The 18,073-nt window shown below is 43.0% G+C and overlaps 2 protein-coding genes across 3 annotated transcripts in view; both read left to right on the top strand.

The window, feature by feature from the left end:
* Positions 1-2,946, top strand: part of IKBKE (inhibitor of nuclear factor kappa B kinase subunit epsilon) — an 86,000-nt gene extending 83,054 nt beyond the window's left edge. The window contains exon 22 of the mRNA XM_042463241.1: positions 2,804-2,946. Coding sequence (XP_042319175.1) covers positions 2,804-2,912 — 109 coding nt within the window. The 3' untranslated portion in view covers positions 2,913-2,946. The remainder of the gene's footprint in view (positions 1-2,803) is intronic.
* Positions 2,947-4,093: 1,147 nt separating this feature from the next.
* Positions 4,094-18,073, top strand: part of RASSF5 (Ras association domain family member 5) — a 133,135-nt gene continuing 119,155 nt past the window's right edge. The window contains exon 1 of one of the 2 annotated variants that reach the window (XM_042461941.1): positions 4,094-4,871. In XM_042461941.1, the coding sequence (XP_042317875.1) occupies positions 4,238-4,871 (634 nt within the window). In that variant the 5' untranslated portion in view covers positions 4,094-4,237. Of the gene's footprint in view, positions 4,872-6,796; positions 7,228-18,073 lie in introns of those variants that run through there. The other variant, XM_042461942.1, reaches the window with a different exon arrangement.

The following is an 18,073-nucleotide window of genomic DNA, read 5'->3' as shown; positions in this document are numbered from 1 at the left end:
TGAGTTCTGTTTCTTGCTCGTAGTCATTTCACTGTGTCCTCTTGCCTCTGCAAAGTTTCACTTTAGGATGGGAAGACTATTTGAGAATTTGAGCTCTGAAAGACAAGGACTTTATCTTAATGTTTACAGTTTGGAATTTCCCTGCAATAGGAATCCCCAGAATAATCTAGTAAGTGATTAGATCTGGGGAAACTTCGCAAGCTTCAGAGACAGCTCTGCTGGAGTGCGAAGAAGGGCAGCTGCCATTGTTTGGCTGAGCAGATGCCCTGGTCAAAAGACGTGCAGTGTGTTATCAGCCATGCCAGGCCTTGAGCTGCAAGTGTGATGAGTAGTCACTGAATGCATGTATACAGTGGTACCCCGGGTTACGAAATTAATTCGTTCCGCGGTTAATTTCGTAACCCGAAATACCTTCGTAAGCCGAATTCCCATAGGCGCTAATGGAAAAATAGCTCTCTGCTGCCCTCCGGTGGCGGAAAATAGCGCCGCGGTTTTTTCGTAACCCGAAGAAACCTTCGTAAGCCGAAGCAATAAATCCCTATGGGATTTTTTCGTATCCCGAAAAATTCGTAACCCGGCGCATTCGTATCCCGGGGTACCACTGTATAAGCAAAGGCTGATGGCACAGTTGAATTGAGAGATACACTGGCAGCTTGCCTGCTGTGGTGCTGGCTGAGTGACCATGCTAGCTAAGGGATTTTGCTGGGTACATGAGAGTGCCTTGGGCAGAAGGGTTAGGATGTATGTCCCCAGGGACTGGAATGTCCTTGGCTGCCCAGGCAGAGAGAGGCTGCAGTACTGAAGCTGAAGGTTGTTGAGGTCAAACAGTGACATATTTGTCAACATTTCACAGATCAAAGTATGGTCAAGATGGCAATAGTTATTAATGAGGAAGAGCACACAAACTAGGAGAGCCTGCAGCAGTTTGTTTTTACCTGATTCTGCCCTTCCTCTCCTCCCTCCCCCCCGGCTGAATTAGATGAGTACAAACTAATTTTGTACTGTGAACTCAATCTGCAGCAATTGAAGTAAACTGAGGACAAGGGAAAAGTGGGAGGAGGAGAGAGAAAATGGGACATTTTGAAAGCAGCTGAAAAAGTCAGATAAATTAGGATAAATTAGGACTGTCACTCCCGAACTGGGACAATTGGAGGGTATGCCACAATAATACAAACCAAAAACCTTTGGGAGTTTCTTTTCCCATTGGTCTTAATAAGAGCTGGTAGCACATACAACTCAGCACTAGTTGAAAGGAACAGTGCTAGTAGGGGGCCAGTTGTAGACTGACTTGAGTCCAAAAGCCACTGGCCTGTTACAGACAGGCCAAAATAAAGCTGCTTCGAGTCACTTTGGAGGTATGGTATTTCAATGATACATGAGTCCTAAGAGTCTGGAAGCTGCACCAAAGCTGCACTCCAGTCCTTAGGACTGGAGCGTGGCTTTGGTGCGGCTTTTGGACTCTTAGGACGCATGCATCATTGAAATACCATACCTCCAAAGTGACTCGAAGCAGCTTTATTTTGGCCTGTCTGTAACAGGCCACTGTTTGAATTTTCCACAAATCTCTGGATATAACCTCATTCAAAGGCATTCAAACCTCATTCAAAGCTCCCTGATGCTTTTTTTAAAAAAACAGGAGATGGGGAGTGTTGCATGTTGTTGCCAAGTCTAAATGCAGAGCATTAACTCTGGGGAAAACTATTGGGCTCCGGCTCCCTGTGAATCTTTCCCCTGCCAAGCTCCCAGTGCCAGGCAGCATTAGTAGACCAAAGAGATGAGTGCAGTCAATTCTATCTTCTCTTTGGACTTTATCACATGGGGAAAATTGGGGGTTCAAATTTTCCCATGAAAATCCCGCAACTGCGATTAACATTTTCACATGATTTCGGGATTAAAGTGCCATTATCCTGGGAATAAACAGGCAATAAACACCAGCAAATCATTTACATGGAAATCCCATAAATGATTGTTGCTGTTTATCTCTGGGATAATGGCTGTTTAATTGCGATGTGTGTGAAAATATTAATCACAATTTCATTTTTTCATGGGAAAGTTGCTGTTTAACTCCCCCGACTTTCCCTGTGTGATACAGTCCTTTGTTTCTAAAGCAGCTGCAGAAAAGCATAGGATGGATACGCTAAAGACCTTGAAAAATTATAGATCCCAGGATTCAACAGGATGGAGCTACAGTACTTAACGTGGTGTCAAACTGTATTATTGCTACAGTGTAGATGCACCCTCTATCTCATATTGCTAAACTGTAGTCCTTAGGAGCTATTGGAACATGCTTATTTGCACACGCCTTCCTTTCTGATTGATCCATGTATCTATTGTTCTAGGTAAGCAAAGTCTAAGAATAATCCTTAGAGAAATCTCCTTCACCCTTGCCCAGGTTGCAGTCTCTATGTTCATTCGCTGCCTGGACACATCTATGCCAGTATACCAGCATGAGCAATAGGGGAGGCAACAGTATGTAAAAGTTTGCTATCCCCTATTCCTGTTAGGATTGCTTTTTAACCTGGCTCCCTTGTGATCGATCCTCTGGCTTCCTTATATCTGTTATTTTAAAACTGGAAAGGGAGGCATGAAATGTTTCTGGACTGTGTCCTTCACAGTTATCTAGGTCTGATGGGAGTTTAAATCCAATGCTATCTGGTAAGCCATGCTTTGCCTGCCCATCTTTCAAATTGTTGATACATACACTTGGGGCAGGGGAGATTGCTCTATGCAGAAAGAAACCCTTAAATGTTCTTCTTGTGGCAATGAACATTATATCTAAATGTGTTTTTCTATCTTTTATCAGATTCTCAAAGGGCTCCATCACCCAGAAGATTAGGATCCATCAGACTGTAGCATTCAAGGATGTACTTCTCGCCAAGGGGAGAGATGGGCGCCTCAGTAGATGTCACTGAAGCACACAGAACAGGCTGCCAAGCAGGGGACCATTTGCCATAAGGTTAATCTCTCAGTCCAGAGGTTCTCTTTCAGGGCAAGAAACTCCTGAGGGGCCTCAGCCTCACTATACCTGGCTTACTCAAATAGGCACCTCACTTTAGGTGTTTTCTGTCCTAGTGTTAACATTGCACAAGCTGCCTGATGCACATTCTTAAGACTCCCTGTTTCATTATCCAGCTGATGTAATGTCCTCGAAAGTCCTTGAAGCTGCTTTAATGAGAGCCATAGTATACCTTTGTGAAGGCAGGAGGGAGCAGCATTTCATTTCTTGTGGAAGAAACAGGCACATCCTTGTGCAGTGTTCAGCAGCCCCTGCGCTGTTTTCCAGATGGGAAAGAGTCATTGCACACACAGGAAATTTCTTACACTGGCAGGGCATTGGACTAGATGGCCTTTGAGGTTCCCTTTCAACTCTGATTCTACAACTCTTTCCTGTTATTACTATTAATATATATTACTGTTACTTCTATTTATTGTTGTTGTTGTTGTTGTGTGCCTTCAATTCATTTCCGACTTATGGCAACCCTAAGGTAACCTTATCATGGGGTTTTCTTGGCAAGATTTGTTTGGAGGTTTACCATTGCCTTCCCCTGAGGCTGAGAGTGTGTGACTTGCCCAAGGTTACTCTGTGGGCTTCATGACCAAGCTGGAAACTGAATCTCCAGAACATAGTCCAACACCACACTGACCCTTGTTTGTTTCTTTATTTTTGATAGAGAGCCAGCATGCCATAGTAGTGGTTTGAGTGTTGGACTACAGCTCTAGAGACCAGGTTTCTATCCCTGTTTGGCCATGACACTTGGGCAAGTCACACTCTCTCAGCTTCTCAAACCATCACACTGGCTGGCAGGAGACCAGGGTCCAAATCCCTGCTCAGGTCTAAGCTCACTGGGGGGGGGGGGGCGGGACCTTAGGCAAGTCACACTCTCTCAGCCTCTCCAAATCCCTGCTCAGGTCTAAAAAGCCCTCCGGGGTGTTGTTGTTGTTCAACCTTAGGCGAGTCCATACTCTCTCAGCCTCTGAAAACAGCCTCCCAGCCCTCTGGGTCTGCCCTCCCTTCTCTGCCTGGGGCCCCTCCTTGGGCTGCCCCCGGAGTCAGGCCAGTGCGCCCTAGCCCTACCGGGGCTGCTTGGCTGGAGCTCCGCAGCTCTGCCTCCTCCTCCTCCGTGCTCCACCCTCCTCGCCTCCTTCTCCTTCTCCTGCTGAGAGAGAGAGGCGCCTGCGCTGCTGGCCAGCCTTGGCCGGGGTCAGTGACGGCTGGTCCTCCTTCCTTGGGCCGGCCATGGCCATGGCTTCCCCGGCCCTCGGCCAGTGCCCTTTCCCGGCGGCGGCGGCGGCGGTGCTGCTGGAGCAAGAGGAGCAGCGCTTCTTGCAGAGTCTGGGCGCCGCCGAGAGGAAGAAGCTGCTCCAGCGCTGCTCCTCCTCCTCCTCCTCGGCTCCTTCTCCTTCTCGCAAAGACCTCCAGCTGCAGCCCAGGAGGAGGAGGAGGAGGAGGAGAAGGCAGCTGGACCCTGGACCCATGGCTCAGAGGGGCCAAGAGGAGGAGGAAGGAGGAGAGGATGGAGAGGATGCCCAGGGGGGTCCTGTGCGCAATGCGGGCACCTCTGGAGCATCCCACTTGGAGGGACCCCTTCCAGCATGGACCCCTGGAGAGGAGGGGGAGGAGGAGGGGGACCCCTTGGCCAAGCCTTTCTGGACCGGGCTCCACCACCATCCCCCCCACCACCGCCTCCGCCTGAGGTCCGGGGCCACCCGGCTCCTTCCCGACGTGCGGACCATCTTCGAGCAGCCCAGGGACCCCCGCGTCCGGGAAGAGAAGGGCGAGGGCCACCGCTTCCAAGGCCTCTCCCTCTGGGGAGGATGGTGCGACCTCTGCGGGGAGGCCCTCCTCCAGCCCCGGGCCCTGCGCTGCGCCAGTAAGTCCCAACATCCACCAGCCTTTGGGGGCAGGGAGGGCCTTGGGTGGGGGTCCCTGCAGGGAAGAAGGGGGATGGGGTAGAAATAGGAGATAATATAATATAATATGATCCTCTGCTGGGCTAGGAAGGCCAAGGCTGCATCCACATTGGAGCAATAACCCGGTTTGGTACCGCTTTAACTATTTTCTGGCTCCTTGCTATGGAATTCTGGGAGTTGGAGTTTGTTGTGGGGTCCAGAGCGGAGCCCGGGTTATTGCTCCAATGTGGATGCAGCCTTTAAGGCACCCCCTCAGGAAAGAAAACCCGCCAAAACTCAACCCTTCCTCTTCTTGGGCTAGAAGACCCCTCAGAGTTTGTCACAGAGGGGAAAATAGGGAGTTTAAATGGTGATTAACCCGTGAAAATCACGCATTTGGCATTAAAACACAATGAAAGTGAGATGAACCCAAGAGCCATTATCCCGTGAAGAACCAGGGAAGAACCAGGCAATAAACAGCAAAAAAAGTCCTCCATGGGAAAATCCCATAGAATTGCTGCTGTTCCGTGCCTATTCACAGGATCATGGCACTTTAATCACGTTTCGTCTCAATGTCGTCCAAAAGCCATTAGCGCAATTGCGGGATTATCACGGGTTAATCGCCGTTTATACTTCCAGTTGCTCCCCATGTGATAAACTGCCTCTTCAGTCTTTCATGTGATAACCATGGCTTTACCGCACAATATTGTCAGGAGCATCCCACTATGCTCCCCTTCTTTTTTGCCAGTGTGATAAAATCCATTGTCAGGGGAAGCCAGTGGCTTTGGTGATGTATTCCTGCAGGTCAGAAAGGGGGGTTAACTACATGACCTTTGGGGATCCCTTCCAAGTCTTCTAGGATTTTATAGAGCCTATAAAGGTGGGAAAGGCAGCAGAGGCCTCCTTTCCAAAGACAGCTCTGGGTGCAATGCAGATCACAAAGTAAGGCTGAGGGAGTATTGTTTTGTTTTGTTTTTAGGCCGCCTTTCGACTCAAAGGCGGCTTACAATCCAGGATTCTATATTATTGTTGATGTTGTTGTTTTGTTGTTGTTATCATTATTATCGCTCCATTCTCCCAAGACTGGGGCTCAGAGTGGCTTACAACATAAAAAAAAACAAAACACCACAATAATTAAAATAGAATTAAATTACTGCAATAATTAAACCAAATTACATGTTAAAATATCAAATACTTTAAAAAGGTAAAAATGTTCAAAATACGTTAAAACAGTATAGCAGAGCTCCCTAAAGAAGTGGAGGTGAGCGGCGGAGTCCTCATGGTTGGCCTTCCTTTCCAAAGAGTGGTCACTAAATATGTCAGGTTGGGGGAGATCCGGCATGGTGTAAGTAAGGGGTTGAGAAGCTGAGAGAATTTGACTTGGCTCAGGTTTTTCGCCCAGTCAGAGTCCTCCTTTTTCCAGGACATGTCCTCCATTTCCAGCCTTCACTGCAGGAGGGATTCCAGAATGTTCTCCATTTGGAGCAGGACTAAGAAGTATGAATTTACATTTACATTGCGTTCTTTTAGCTTTTTGCGGCACCCGGTCCTCCTCAGCGGTGAGGAGGACATCAGGTCTCCCTGCGTCCTCCAGTGGGCTTTTTAGACTCGAACCCTGGTCTCTTGCCAACCAGCCCGCAAGGTGTAGTGATTTGAGCGTTGGACTGAGATTCTCGAGACCAGGGTTTTGAATCTCATCTCGAGTATTTAAAACCCACTGGGAAGTCACACTCTCTCAGCCTCAGAGGATGGCACTGGCACCCCCCCCCCTCGGTCTGGAGAAATCTTGCCAAGAAACCCCCATTGGAGAGATTTGTCTTAGTGTCACCTTAAGTCAAAAATGACTTGAATGCACATAACAACAGATAGCAATAGCAAGTACATTTCTATACCACTTATCAGTGAAGTAGCGCTCCCTAAAGGGTTTACAATGTTTGGATTTGGCTCCTTTGGAGCCTCGCCTCGTGTATTAGCCATTTTGCCTGATTTTGATGGCAAAGCAACTTTTCCCCATAGATTTTTGTGGGTTTTTTTGGGCAATGTGGCCGGGTTCTAGAAGAGTTCTTTCCTGACATTTCACCAGCATCTGTGGCTGGCATGGAAAAAACTCTTCTAGAAAACCCCACAAAAAACTATTGATGTCAGCTGTGAAAGCCTTTGACTTCACAACTTTCCCTCCCTTGGCTTTCCAGGGTCATTGCCCTCAGCCTTTTCCAGGTGAAGGCCTTTCCTTACTCTTTCATTGCAAAAACCAAAGCCAGCTGGTTGCAATTCCACTCCTCCCTCTTGATTGGCCGGAAAATCTTCTTTTGGATCAGATCAAATGTGTGCTTAAAGGTGTGTGTTTTAGTTATGTTTTAACTTTTTGCATGTTCTTATAATTAGATGATTTTAATTAGATTATTTTAACTGGTTTTAAATTCTTACCATCACATTTTTAAAATGTTTTTTATCTTGTGAGCTGTTTTGGGTCCCTTTCTGGGAGAAAGGCATCATAAAAATGAGATAAAGAAGATGGAGGAGAAAAAGATCTCTAATTTATGGCTCAAGACTACTGAGGAGTTTGTGGTTGTTGTTGTTATGTGCCTTCAAGTTGTTTCTGACTTATGGAGACCCTGTTATGGGGTTTTCTTGGCAGGTTTCTTCAGAGAGGGGTTTGCCGTTGTCTTCCTCTGAAACTGAGAGAATGTGTTTGGCCAAGGTCACCCCAGTGGGTTTATGTGGCTGAGCCGGGATTCGAACCCTGGTCTCCAGAGTTGTAGTCCAACGCTCAAAACACTACATCACACTGGAGACCAGGGTTCAAATCCCCACTCAAGTATTAAAAGCCCACAGGGCAACCTTGGCCACATCACACTCTCTCAGCCTCAGAGGATCGCAATGGCAAACCACCTCTGAAGAAACCTGCCTAGAAAATCCTATGATAGGATCACCATAAGTCAAAAATGTCTTGGAGTCCCACAGCAGCAAGTTAATAAGAGGTGGAGGTTTGTTGCAGGCCATCTTAATTCCGATTAAAGCACTCAGAAACCCTGGAGGAGAGTTCTGGCTGCTTTTTGGGGAAGGCTGGGGCATGAACTGATTTATGCTTATGAACTGAAAGCAAAGATTCCTTTTAAATTTTTCATGAGGCGCATTGGAACAGTTGTTGCCTCTGATTCGAATTTGCGCTTTGAGAATTTCAGCTGACTTTGATCCCACTTTTACAAATGGGTTTACGTTTCCTTTGAGCTCTCCAGTTTGCATGGACTGATGGGTGGGAGTTTCAATGTTTATATATGAAGTTTCTATAATTCCTCGCTTTCCCTGGTGTAATCTGCATTCTGTTTACTTAAAAGGCTTAACCCATTGAACTTTACCAGGCATTTGCAGTCTATCCCATCATAAAAATAAGGCTATGGCTGCATCTGCACTGCTGAAATAATCCATCACTTCAACTGCCACAGCTCAGTGTCTCAACAAACTACCATTCCCAGAATTCCATAGCATTGAGCCATGGCAGTTAAAGCGGTGTCAACCCGGATTATTTCGGCAGTGTGGATGCAGCCTATGTCAGCAGACCTCCAGATTGTTCTGAATGCTTTATACAATACTTAGAAATTTTAGGGCCAAACCTGATTTTAGTCATATGTAGAGCAGACCCAATGAACTCAATGGGATTTATTAGTTTGCATCAATATAAATCTCATTGATTTTGATGGGTCTACTCTAGTTGTCACTAAAATTGGTTTCAACTCTTAGCTTAGGATCTCATATTTAGGTAGTACTGTACTTGAGATGTTGTTGGACTGCAAATCCCAGCAGCCCTAGTTAGTAAAGCCAGTGGTGAAGAATGCTGGCAGCTACAATCCAGCACCTGGAAAGTTGCATGATTTTCACCCCTTCCTTAGCTATACATGACAGTGATTGTAATGCATGGTGTGTTTTTGTATTGTATGTGTGTATATGTGCCTTCAGGCTGTCTGTCCATGTATGGTGGTCCCATGAATTTCATAGGGTTTTCTTAGGCAAGGGATACTCAGCAGTGTTTTTGCCAGTTCCTTCTTCTGAAATATAGCCTACAGCACCTAGTGTTTGTTAGCAGTCTCTCATCCAAGTACTAATCAGGGCTGACTCTGCTTAGATTCCATGATCACAAGGGATCTGGTGCCTCTGTCTCTTCTGTCTCACCTCCATTTTCCAGTTCTAAATGTTCAGTTCCATGAGCATTAAAATGTTGCTTCTTTCCTTCTTCCCTGTTCCTGTGTGTTGCACAACACACAGGAGCAGAGAGGAGAGAAAGAAGCAAAAGTATGTTTTGCACCAATTGATGCCATTGCCAGCTGCTTAACCATGCTGTTGTTCGTCTTTTCTGGGCGTCTGTCAGTAAATCATTTGGTGACAATTGGGTGTCGTTTTTTGTTTATTACTGGTGTCTGATTTGGTTATTTGAAAAGGGGATATTGTTTCTCCTTTACAGATTTATTGTGACAGTATCTTAAAATGTACTGACAAATTAAAGCTTTATCCATGCATGGCCTCTACTACAAATGGGGTTGGCTCATATCAAAACTGGGCTTGATGATGTTTGTGTGGGACTCCTAGGAAGGAGAGAGATGTGGTCACATTTTTTTCCTGAGTCTCCTCTGGTGGAGCGTGGATCTCCAGCATCTAAGACAGAGGGATTTCCTAGTTTCCTTCTCTTCTTCCTGGCTTCTGGGAGCCTATTATGATGTGAAATATTCACACACACACCCCAAAACCCCTGCAATTCCATACAGTTCCTTATAACAGATTCTTTGGGTAGCAAATGAGCATACAGAGAGGAATGTTTTGGATTGTGCCTACTGACCCCAACTTCAAGGTTCATGTGTTCAAATGTAGCACGCACACACACGTACACACACACACACACACATATATAGTGGGCAGAATGCACCATGGGGATCCGATAGGCAAGCCTTCTTTCAAGTTTAATTTTATGGCCCTCAGCTCCTCCAGTCTCCCCAAACCATCCTTTCTTTTCTTGCCAAAATGAAACATATGCACTCCTTTCAGAAATGATAGTTCACCTTTTGAATAGTGCAAGGTCTCCTTGCAACCTACTTAGTATGTTTTAAAAACTGTTTTTCAAAACCAGAAGTGGAATTCCAGCCACTTTGTGTTTGTTTGGGTATGAGGTTTTTGGCAGGCCATGCTGCTCCTGGAGGATCTCCAGGCAGAAAAGTGCCCTCTGACTCACTCTCATTGATTTTCCTGATTTTTACAAAGTTGATGTCTGAATTACAAATGAAGTGTCAAGTTGAAATTCTTTAAAATTTTGGTGCATGCTGCCACTGCAACCTGAAATAGCTTAATAAGCCATGGATCATAGTTATTTATCCTTATATCTGTGTCTGGCACTCTGGATTTCTCCCAACAATCTGTGGTTTCTTCCTGGTTTATTTTATGTGGCATGTCAGGAAGAGACAAGTTAAAGTGCCAAATTTGGTCATTACAACATACATGCCTACAGACACAAGGCTGCGATTTGTTGAGATTCTTGCATTTGCAGCTAGAGTGACTGATGTGCTAGGAAGTTGTCTCAGAATTTTGTCTAAGCACACTCTATACATCTACACCTAAATGCTCATAGGTTCCTGTAAAGGTGAATCAGGAAAATGGAGTGTGTTCTGTTATATGTGTACATAAGGCCCCATGCAAAAGGTACACATGCATTTGTTGAGGTTGGGAGGAGAGCTAGCAGGATTGAGGCCCATCAGTCCCCTGAACTGGTTCATACATGCCTGTGTATAGCAGGGGTTTGGAATGGAGGGCCCTTGTGGGCTCTTCCAACTCTATGGTTCTAGGAAGGAAGGAAGGAGTAGGTTTTGGGATTTGCTGAGGTCATTGTCTGGGACACTTCACATTGCACAGGGCTGCTGAGAAGACAGGACAGAAGTATAGAAACCACTGCAACTACATCACATCGTGTTGGAAGCACATAGAAAGAGATTTTGCACCCCTACCTGAGAGTGTTCTGAATGATGCTTTGAATTCGACAGGTATATTTAATTACAAGAGATAACAGCTCCACCCCCATGTGTGTTCTGGTTAAAAGGAAGCTCACCATGTGTTGTTACAACAGCCTCAGCATAAGAAAAGTACCATAGGGCCCGAACAGACAGGCCAAAATAAAGCTGCTCCAGGTCACTTTGGAGGTATGCTGTTTAAATGACACACACATCTTAAGAGGCCAGAAGCTGTGTCAAAGCTGCACTACAGTCCTTAGAACTGGAGTGCGGCTATGGCATAGCTTCCGGCCTCTTAGGATGCATGCATCATTTAAACAGCATAACTCCAAAGTAACCCAAAGCAGCTTTATTTTGGCCTGTCTGTTTGGGCCCATAATAGTCATTTGATGGAGTGATTGGATTAATATTCTCAGGGTGGCTCCTAAGGATTTTTCTATGGCTAATACACATTTCCTGTTTTAGTGCTGAATTATTTTTTGCCTTGGAAGTAGCTTCAGACTCTAGTCTATTCAGTCAAGTGATTGAAAATTACTTTGGGGTAATTCATGGTAATTGAGTGAAGCTGAAAATTATGCACGTTGTGTTCCATTATTAGCCCCTTAAAACTGCTAATTGAATAACATAGGTTGTCATGATCATGTTTATATGTTTATAATGCAGACTGAGTTGGTGTGCATTTGCATTACAGTTTACTTTTCATGAGAAGAGATGATTTCAGGTACTGAATTTCCTAGTCTCCAAAACCTGGGATGCAGACATAACTGTCACTTCTATGGGAAATCTTTTGGAGTACAAGATCTATTTTTTAGCAGCACTACAGTTATGGAATTCCCTTGTTGGTGAAATCCTCCAAGTCCTACATACTTTTAAACCTACTTTGAACTTGTTTTTATTAAGGAAAGTCTTTGAGTCAGGAAGGGTGACTTGTTTTTCAAACTGTATATAATGCTGAATGGCTTTTATAATTTTTCTTTGTATGTGTAGTCTGCTGTTATCATATTCTTATTGTGATTTTTTCAAAAGCTGCTCTGGGGGGGGGGGGTCAGCATGTGGGGTCTCAAGCTAAGAGAGGTTGCTTTGTTCCATAAATTTGTAACTGTGTTGGGATTTGAATTAGCAGCTTTCAATATGCTGGGATGTCTCATTATGCTGATACTGCAATTTTTGGTAGTATTAACGTTAAACTGAGAGCACCTTGTTGAGCTATTACATTTTTATGTAGTTTTCAGGAACAGAAATGTTGGTTGTGTGTTTCTTGATTTGGGACCATTCTGCATTGAGTGATGTCTATGTTTCCTAGTTACTTATTTAGATCAAGCATGGTTGTTGTAATTTTGCTCATAAGAATGATCCAATATAAATGGATTGTGGTCAGATGAATAATTTCATCAAATACCTCTGATCGCACATCTGGTTCAATTCAATGTTTGTTAGAATTGGAAATACAATCTTCAAAATTGCCATCTGCCATTTTCCCAGAATAGTCTCATATATTTATTTTCCCTCTTTGCTGAGGATAACTGTAACTGAAATGGGAAGTCTCTTTAGTTGTTGGAAGATACTTTAGATGTTGAGTAACTGGTTGAATTTAGGACAATGTAAATCTATACAATTCTACTCAAAAGTAATCTCTTATGAACTTAATCAGTGGGTATAACATTGCAACCCAAGAATATATTTGTTTTATTTACTTCATGTGACCAAATCCATCTTTTCTGTTTGATCTTCATGTCCAAATTTGGGTGTGGTGTCCAAGTTATGTCATAGGTTTATAGGAAAATTCAAGTTTTAGTTAATAGTGGAAACTGATATTATCCTTGTTTCTTGTTCTTCCTTAAAAATCTACTGGTAAGTTGTTTGCCTTTTTAATGCCACTTGTATGTTGGGGCAACTATTCACAGTAACTATAAGAACATTTATTAGTTACTGTTCATTTGGATGGTGTGGGGATAAAGAGAAAATATGTTAGGGACATAATCCCGCCAATTTGCCTGAAGCACATCTCTGTATGTGGGGTTGCAAGCTTTAATCAATTAATTGGGGGTAATTAAGCGAAGAAAGCTTTCAATGCAGATTAAAATTTCACTTTCAAATCTCTGTCTGCTGCATTCTGGCCACGCACATATGCCTTCTGGTTCTTCATGGAGGTGGATAATTAAGAAGTATAAATATGGCTTTCTCCCTTTTGGCTTATATCCAAAGCTTGCAGATAGTTTTGTCCAGCTTTGCACGCTATTGTGGCTCTCACCAAGTATGAAGGAAGCTGACTTGACATATCTCTCTTAAAATACTCGGAAAGTATTTTAAAATTTTAAAATAGGCCTTCATTTGACCAGTGAGTCACATTTGACCAGGGATTTCATGTTTTTCTCATAACTATTTTACCTAGCTGGAGAATGCGTAGCTACATATGTATGCATGCATGGACAGCCAGAAAGGCAGCCTGCCAGTTTGGATGCTGCTTCTCAGCAAGCTTTGCTGTCCACATTTTTGGCATAGAATAGAACTGCCGTGAGCCTGAAAGCTTTTCCTCTTCTGGTTAACAGTGTTGCCACTTGTTCTTGCCTGGCAGGAGAGCTTTTCTCTTCTTCAAGCCAAGTGTTCCCTTGCTGACCTCTCTTAGCGCCCTTCCTGATGATTAAATGTGGGCTTGTTCCCAAATTCATACTCAATTAAGTGTTTCTTCCAGTGACAGAAGAGTTATTGGGGTTCAAATGTGTTCTTGCAGACCATGTGAAAAAAGGATTGAAAGAGACAGGGGCTCCATATGGTTCTGCTGCATCTTATTAGCTCTGTAATATTAAGCACAGCCTTGTGATTTGGTTTCAATGGCCTGTCACAGTTGGTCCGTTTATTTCAATCAGCTGAACATTCATGACACCAACAGGGGAAATTACAGAGGCATGGGCCACCCCATATATGTTATTCTTTCACTGTGGACTTACACATTTTTACAGGACTGTTAATAGTGACCCATACTATACTGCTTCAGTAGTATAAAAATTATTATTTGTTGTTGTTGTGTCTTCAAGTCATTTCTGACTTATGGTGACCTTAAGGTGAAACTATCATGGGATTTTCTTGGTAAGTTTCTTCAGAGCAGGGTTACCATTGCCATCCTCTGAGTTTGAGAGAGTGTAACTTGCCCAAGGTCACCCTGTGGGTTTACACATTGCCAAACTGGGATTCAAATCTTGGTCTCCAGAGTCCTAGTCCAATACTCAAACCACTGCATCACGTTGGCTCTCTGTAAAAAATATACGTGTGCATATATTTACTTTTATTTGCTTGTGGCACATTGGATTAATTCAGTATGCCTGCTGAAACAAATTAAAGGAAACCCCAAAACATAATTATTTGTTGCAAAGGAATCACATACAAGGTAGGAAATAAAGCACAAAACCAAAAAAATGATGCAATAATATGTCATTACCAGCTAACAATGACAGAGGCAACTAGGGCTGCATTTGCATTGCAGAAATAATTCAGTGTGACACCATTTTAACTTCTGTGGTCCAATATTATGGAATTCTGGGAATTGTAGTTTTGTGAGGCATTTAGCATTACAGTTCTGATGCTACAATTCCATAGCATTGAGCTATTGCAGTTAAAGTGGTATCAAACTAGATTATTTTAGCTGGGCAGATACAGCCTCAGAGTTTGACCAAAATTATCAGTGTTCTGGAAACCAAGTCCAGTGAGGAACAGCTTGGGTGGCTGGGGCTTCTTAGCTTGGGGAACAGAAAAAGGAGAGGTGATATGATTCTTCTTGTTAATTGCTGTCAAACTGACTTCTGCTAGTGGTGACCCCATCAATGAGAAACCTCCAAGTCACCCTATCATCAACAGCCTAGCTTAGATCTTGAAGATCCAGAGCCGTAGCTTCCTTGATTGAATCTATCCATTTGTAATGCAGCCTTCCTTTTTTCCTATCGCATTCTACCTACCCAAGGATTATTGTCTTTTCTAATGAGTCATGCCTTCTCATGATATATCAAAAGAACTCTCCTCCAGCAATATATTTTAAATGAATTGATCCCTATCAGCTTTCTTCACTGTCCAGCTCTCAAAGCCATACATAGAAATCTAACAACAACACATTTATTTCTTAGACTTTTCCCCATGGATCTAGGCAGGGAACAACAACAGACTAACAGATATATGATTACATGGACAGTCTCGACTTCACTATTCAATAGTACAGTGGACCCTTGTTATACACTTGTGGTTTGGGTCCAAGATTCCCCGTGGATAATAAAATCCATGGATGCTCAAGACCCATTCAATATAATGACATAGCAAAATAGTGTCCCTTATAAAAATGGAAAATCAAGGTTTGAAATTTTAAATTTATACTTTTTTTGAACATTTTCAAACCGTGGATACTTGAATCTGTGTATAAAAAATCCGTGTATAAGAAGGGCCGACTAAAATTTTACACATCAGGATCTTGTCTAGTTCCTTTGTAACTGCCCTTTGATGTCCTCATTTTCTGATTTCTTGATTGCAGTCTTAATTCAAATTAATGACTGAACCAAGATATGGAAAATGATATCATATGAAAATAAAATGATATGATATCCACCTTTAAATATCTGAAGAGATGTCAGAAGATGTAGGAAGCTTGTTTTCTATTACTTTAAATACCAGAATAAATGGATTCAAATTACAGTCTAGCTGAACATTAGGGAGACCTTACCGACTGGAAGAACTGTTTGGGAGTAGCATACAGTACCTTAGCAGGTGGTGCAAATCTTCTTTGGAAATCTTAAGCAGATGTTGCATAGTCATCCTTTGGGAGTGCTTTAGTTGTATTTTTCTGCATTGCAGGGATTGAACTAGATGGTTCTCGCAGATCTTCCTACTCTATAATTCCAACTAAAACAACCAATCTCTTTTCACTGCCAGTTCACTGCCAATGTCTTTAGAAATCTACAGCTACTGTAAAGGTGATGTCCTTAACTGTAATAGAAAATTACAGACATAAACTATATGTCTTATATTTAAGAAGTAAATAGATGTGAATTGACACTCAGGATCAGGTTATTAATCCCTGTAGCCCAGCCTTCACAAGTTTGCCATCATTGTTAGATTACCATTTCCAGCATCCTGCTGGTTTGGGATGATGAATTGCGTAGTCCAACTCATATGGTGGATAACTAGTTGGAGAAGGTATTCTGGCTGGTGCTTTTTATTTTCCTTAGTTTGCCCTTTGTTGTGGCTAGGGATGCTTGAGGACTTTGTTTTGACCACATTTCAAAGAGAACCAACCTGATTCTCACCTCCTGAGTTACGTAATATGTTATTCCCTGAATCTTGCAGTGTAGTTCTTTGTTCAAAAAACATCTGAAGAGGTGTATAAAATAGATAATTTAAGGGAAAGTATGAATAGTTTAGGATAAAATGTTTAGAAATTACATTTTGTTGGAAAATATACCTTATTTTTAAAAATCTTGCTTCAATGAGGAAATAAGATAAAGTTCAGGACTTCAGAATCCATGAAAAGTTGCAGAATGTGATGGGGTTCTCATTGCGCAATGATGTTTGCTGAAATGTGCTTCTTAACATTTTGTCTTAACATTTTGTTATAGTCATATGCAACACAAGACATATCCAGATCAATAACAAGTCATGAGCAAATTCAGGAATTACCAAAGTGAGTGAATTATGAAGTTTCCTTGAAGATGCCAGCCAGATGCTGGCGAAATGTCAGGAATAAACTCTACTAGAACCTGGCCACATAGCCCGAAAAACCCACAAAAAACTATGAGTTAATTATGGTTCTGACAATCTTGATCTGAGCCTTACCACGGTTTTCTCTCTCCTTGTACCTTCATGTTCTCAGACAGTAAACTAAGGGCCTGTGCTGACATAACTAGGAAATTATGCATTCACAGATCCTTGCCCTCTTTCTTCATGAATTCTCCTGCTTGCTTTAACCATGGCTTTAATCTTAACTAAGGTTAATGATAAGCAGGTTTATCTTATTAACTTATTAACAAGAACTGTTAATTCAGAAGTCCAGAGACTTTTTAAACCAGCACAAATACTGTTAGAATATTTGGCCATGCAGTTGAATTTTCAAATTTTGGTTGTGTGTATGTGTGTACACTTTGATTGGTCCTTTTGGGTATATGGTTTTATTAATTTTTCTTATCAGTTGCTTACAGAAATATACAGTATTTAGATATCCAGATTCTACGTCTTCGGTATCCAACTGTGGATTTGACAGTTGATATCTGGATTTAAAGGAAGGACATATTTAGTGCCAGATATTCTAGCTAATTCTTCCCACCTGTTTCGTACATTTAATGGTGTTCTTTTGTACTGAGCTCAAGGAGCAGTATGTGCTTAGTCCAAACGGGGCTTTTGCTGGGGTTTTTTAAAATAGGAACTAAAGCAATTCTGAACATCTGACTGGTTTTTTTTTAAATCCCCTTTTTGATGTCATGCTTCATTCATCAGACACTCCCTTTCCAAAAGAATAGTTATGGGTGGATTCCTTTTGGCTTTTTGTATTGCAGTTAAGCTGGGTGTGTACTGAGCTGACAAGGGAGAATGTCCTTCAGATGTCAACAGTTCAACCACATAGTGATGTCCTAGCTGGTTAATCTGACTTTTGCTCATGATCCTTTTCCTTTCTTTTGTGAGATTATTTTTCCTCATTTCAGTGGGTTCAGACCTAACTGGCTGTCCCTTCCAAAAATTCTTCCAGACTGTGTCTCAGAGGCAAGCTGCTTTATCTGCTCAGTGCTTAGTTCAAATCCTGTCCAGGCCAAGGAGATGAATCTGAAATAAGGTAAGCTAGCTGTAGCAGGAAATGATGGATCAGCCTCTCCCATCTGGTCTCTTCTGGATGTGTGGTTCATCTCAGTAAATGAGTGGATTTTGTATAGAACAGGGGGAGGAATCATGTAGTAGCTCCCAACATCCCTCACCTTGGCTGTGGTGGCTAGGGCTGCTAGGACATCTGGAAGGCTGACAATTCCCACCCCAGCATAGAAGAAGCATAATAAGGCTCACGATTATCATTTTTTTAGGACTAACATGGAAGTTCACTTCTAAGTAGGCTTGCCATATCCCGCCTGGGGGCGGGACTTTCCCGATTTGGGGCGGGTCCGCACGGTCCCGCCCCGGTTTGCCCCCGCCCCAGGGCAGGATGTGGCAAGCTGAGGGAGGCTTTGCCTCGC

Source organism: Sceloporus undulatus, chromosome 4 (assembly GCF_019175285.1).
Source record: "Sceloporus undulatus isolate JIND9_A2432 ecotype Alabama chromosome 4, SceUnd_v1.1, whole genome shotgun sequence".
NCBI lineage: Eukaryota > Metazoa > Chordata > Lepidosauria > Squamata > Phrynosomatidae > Sceloporus > Sceloporus undulatus.
This window is presented reverse-complemented; position numbering and strand designations above follow the sequence as displayed.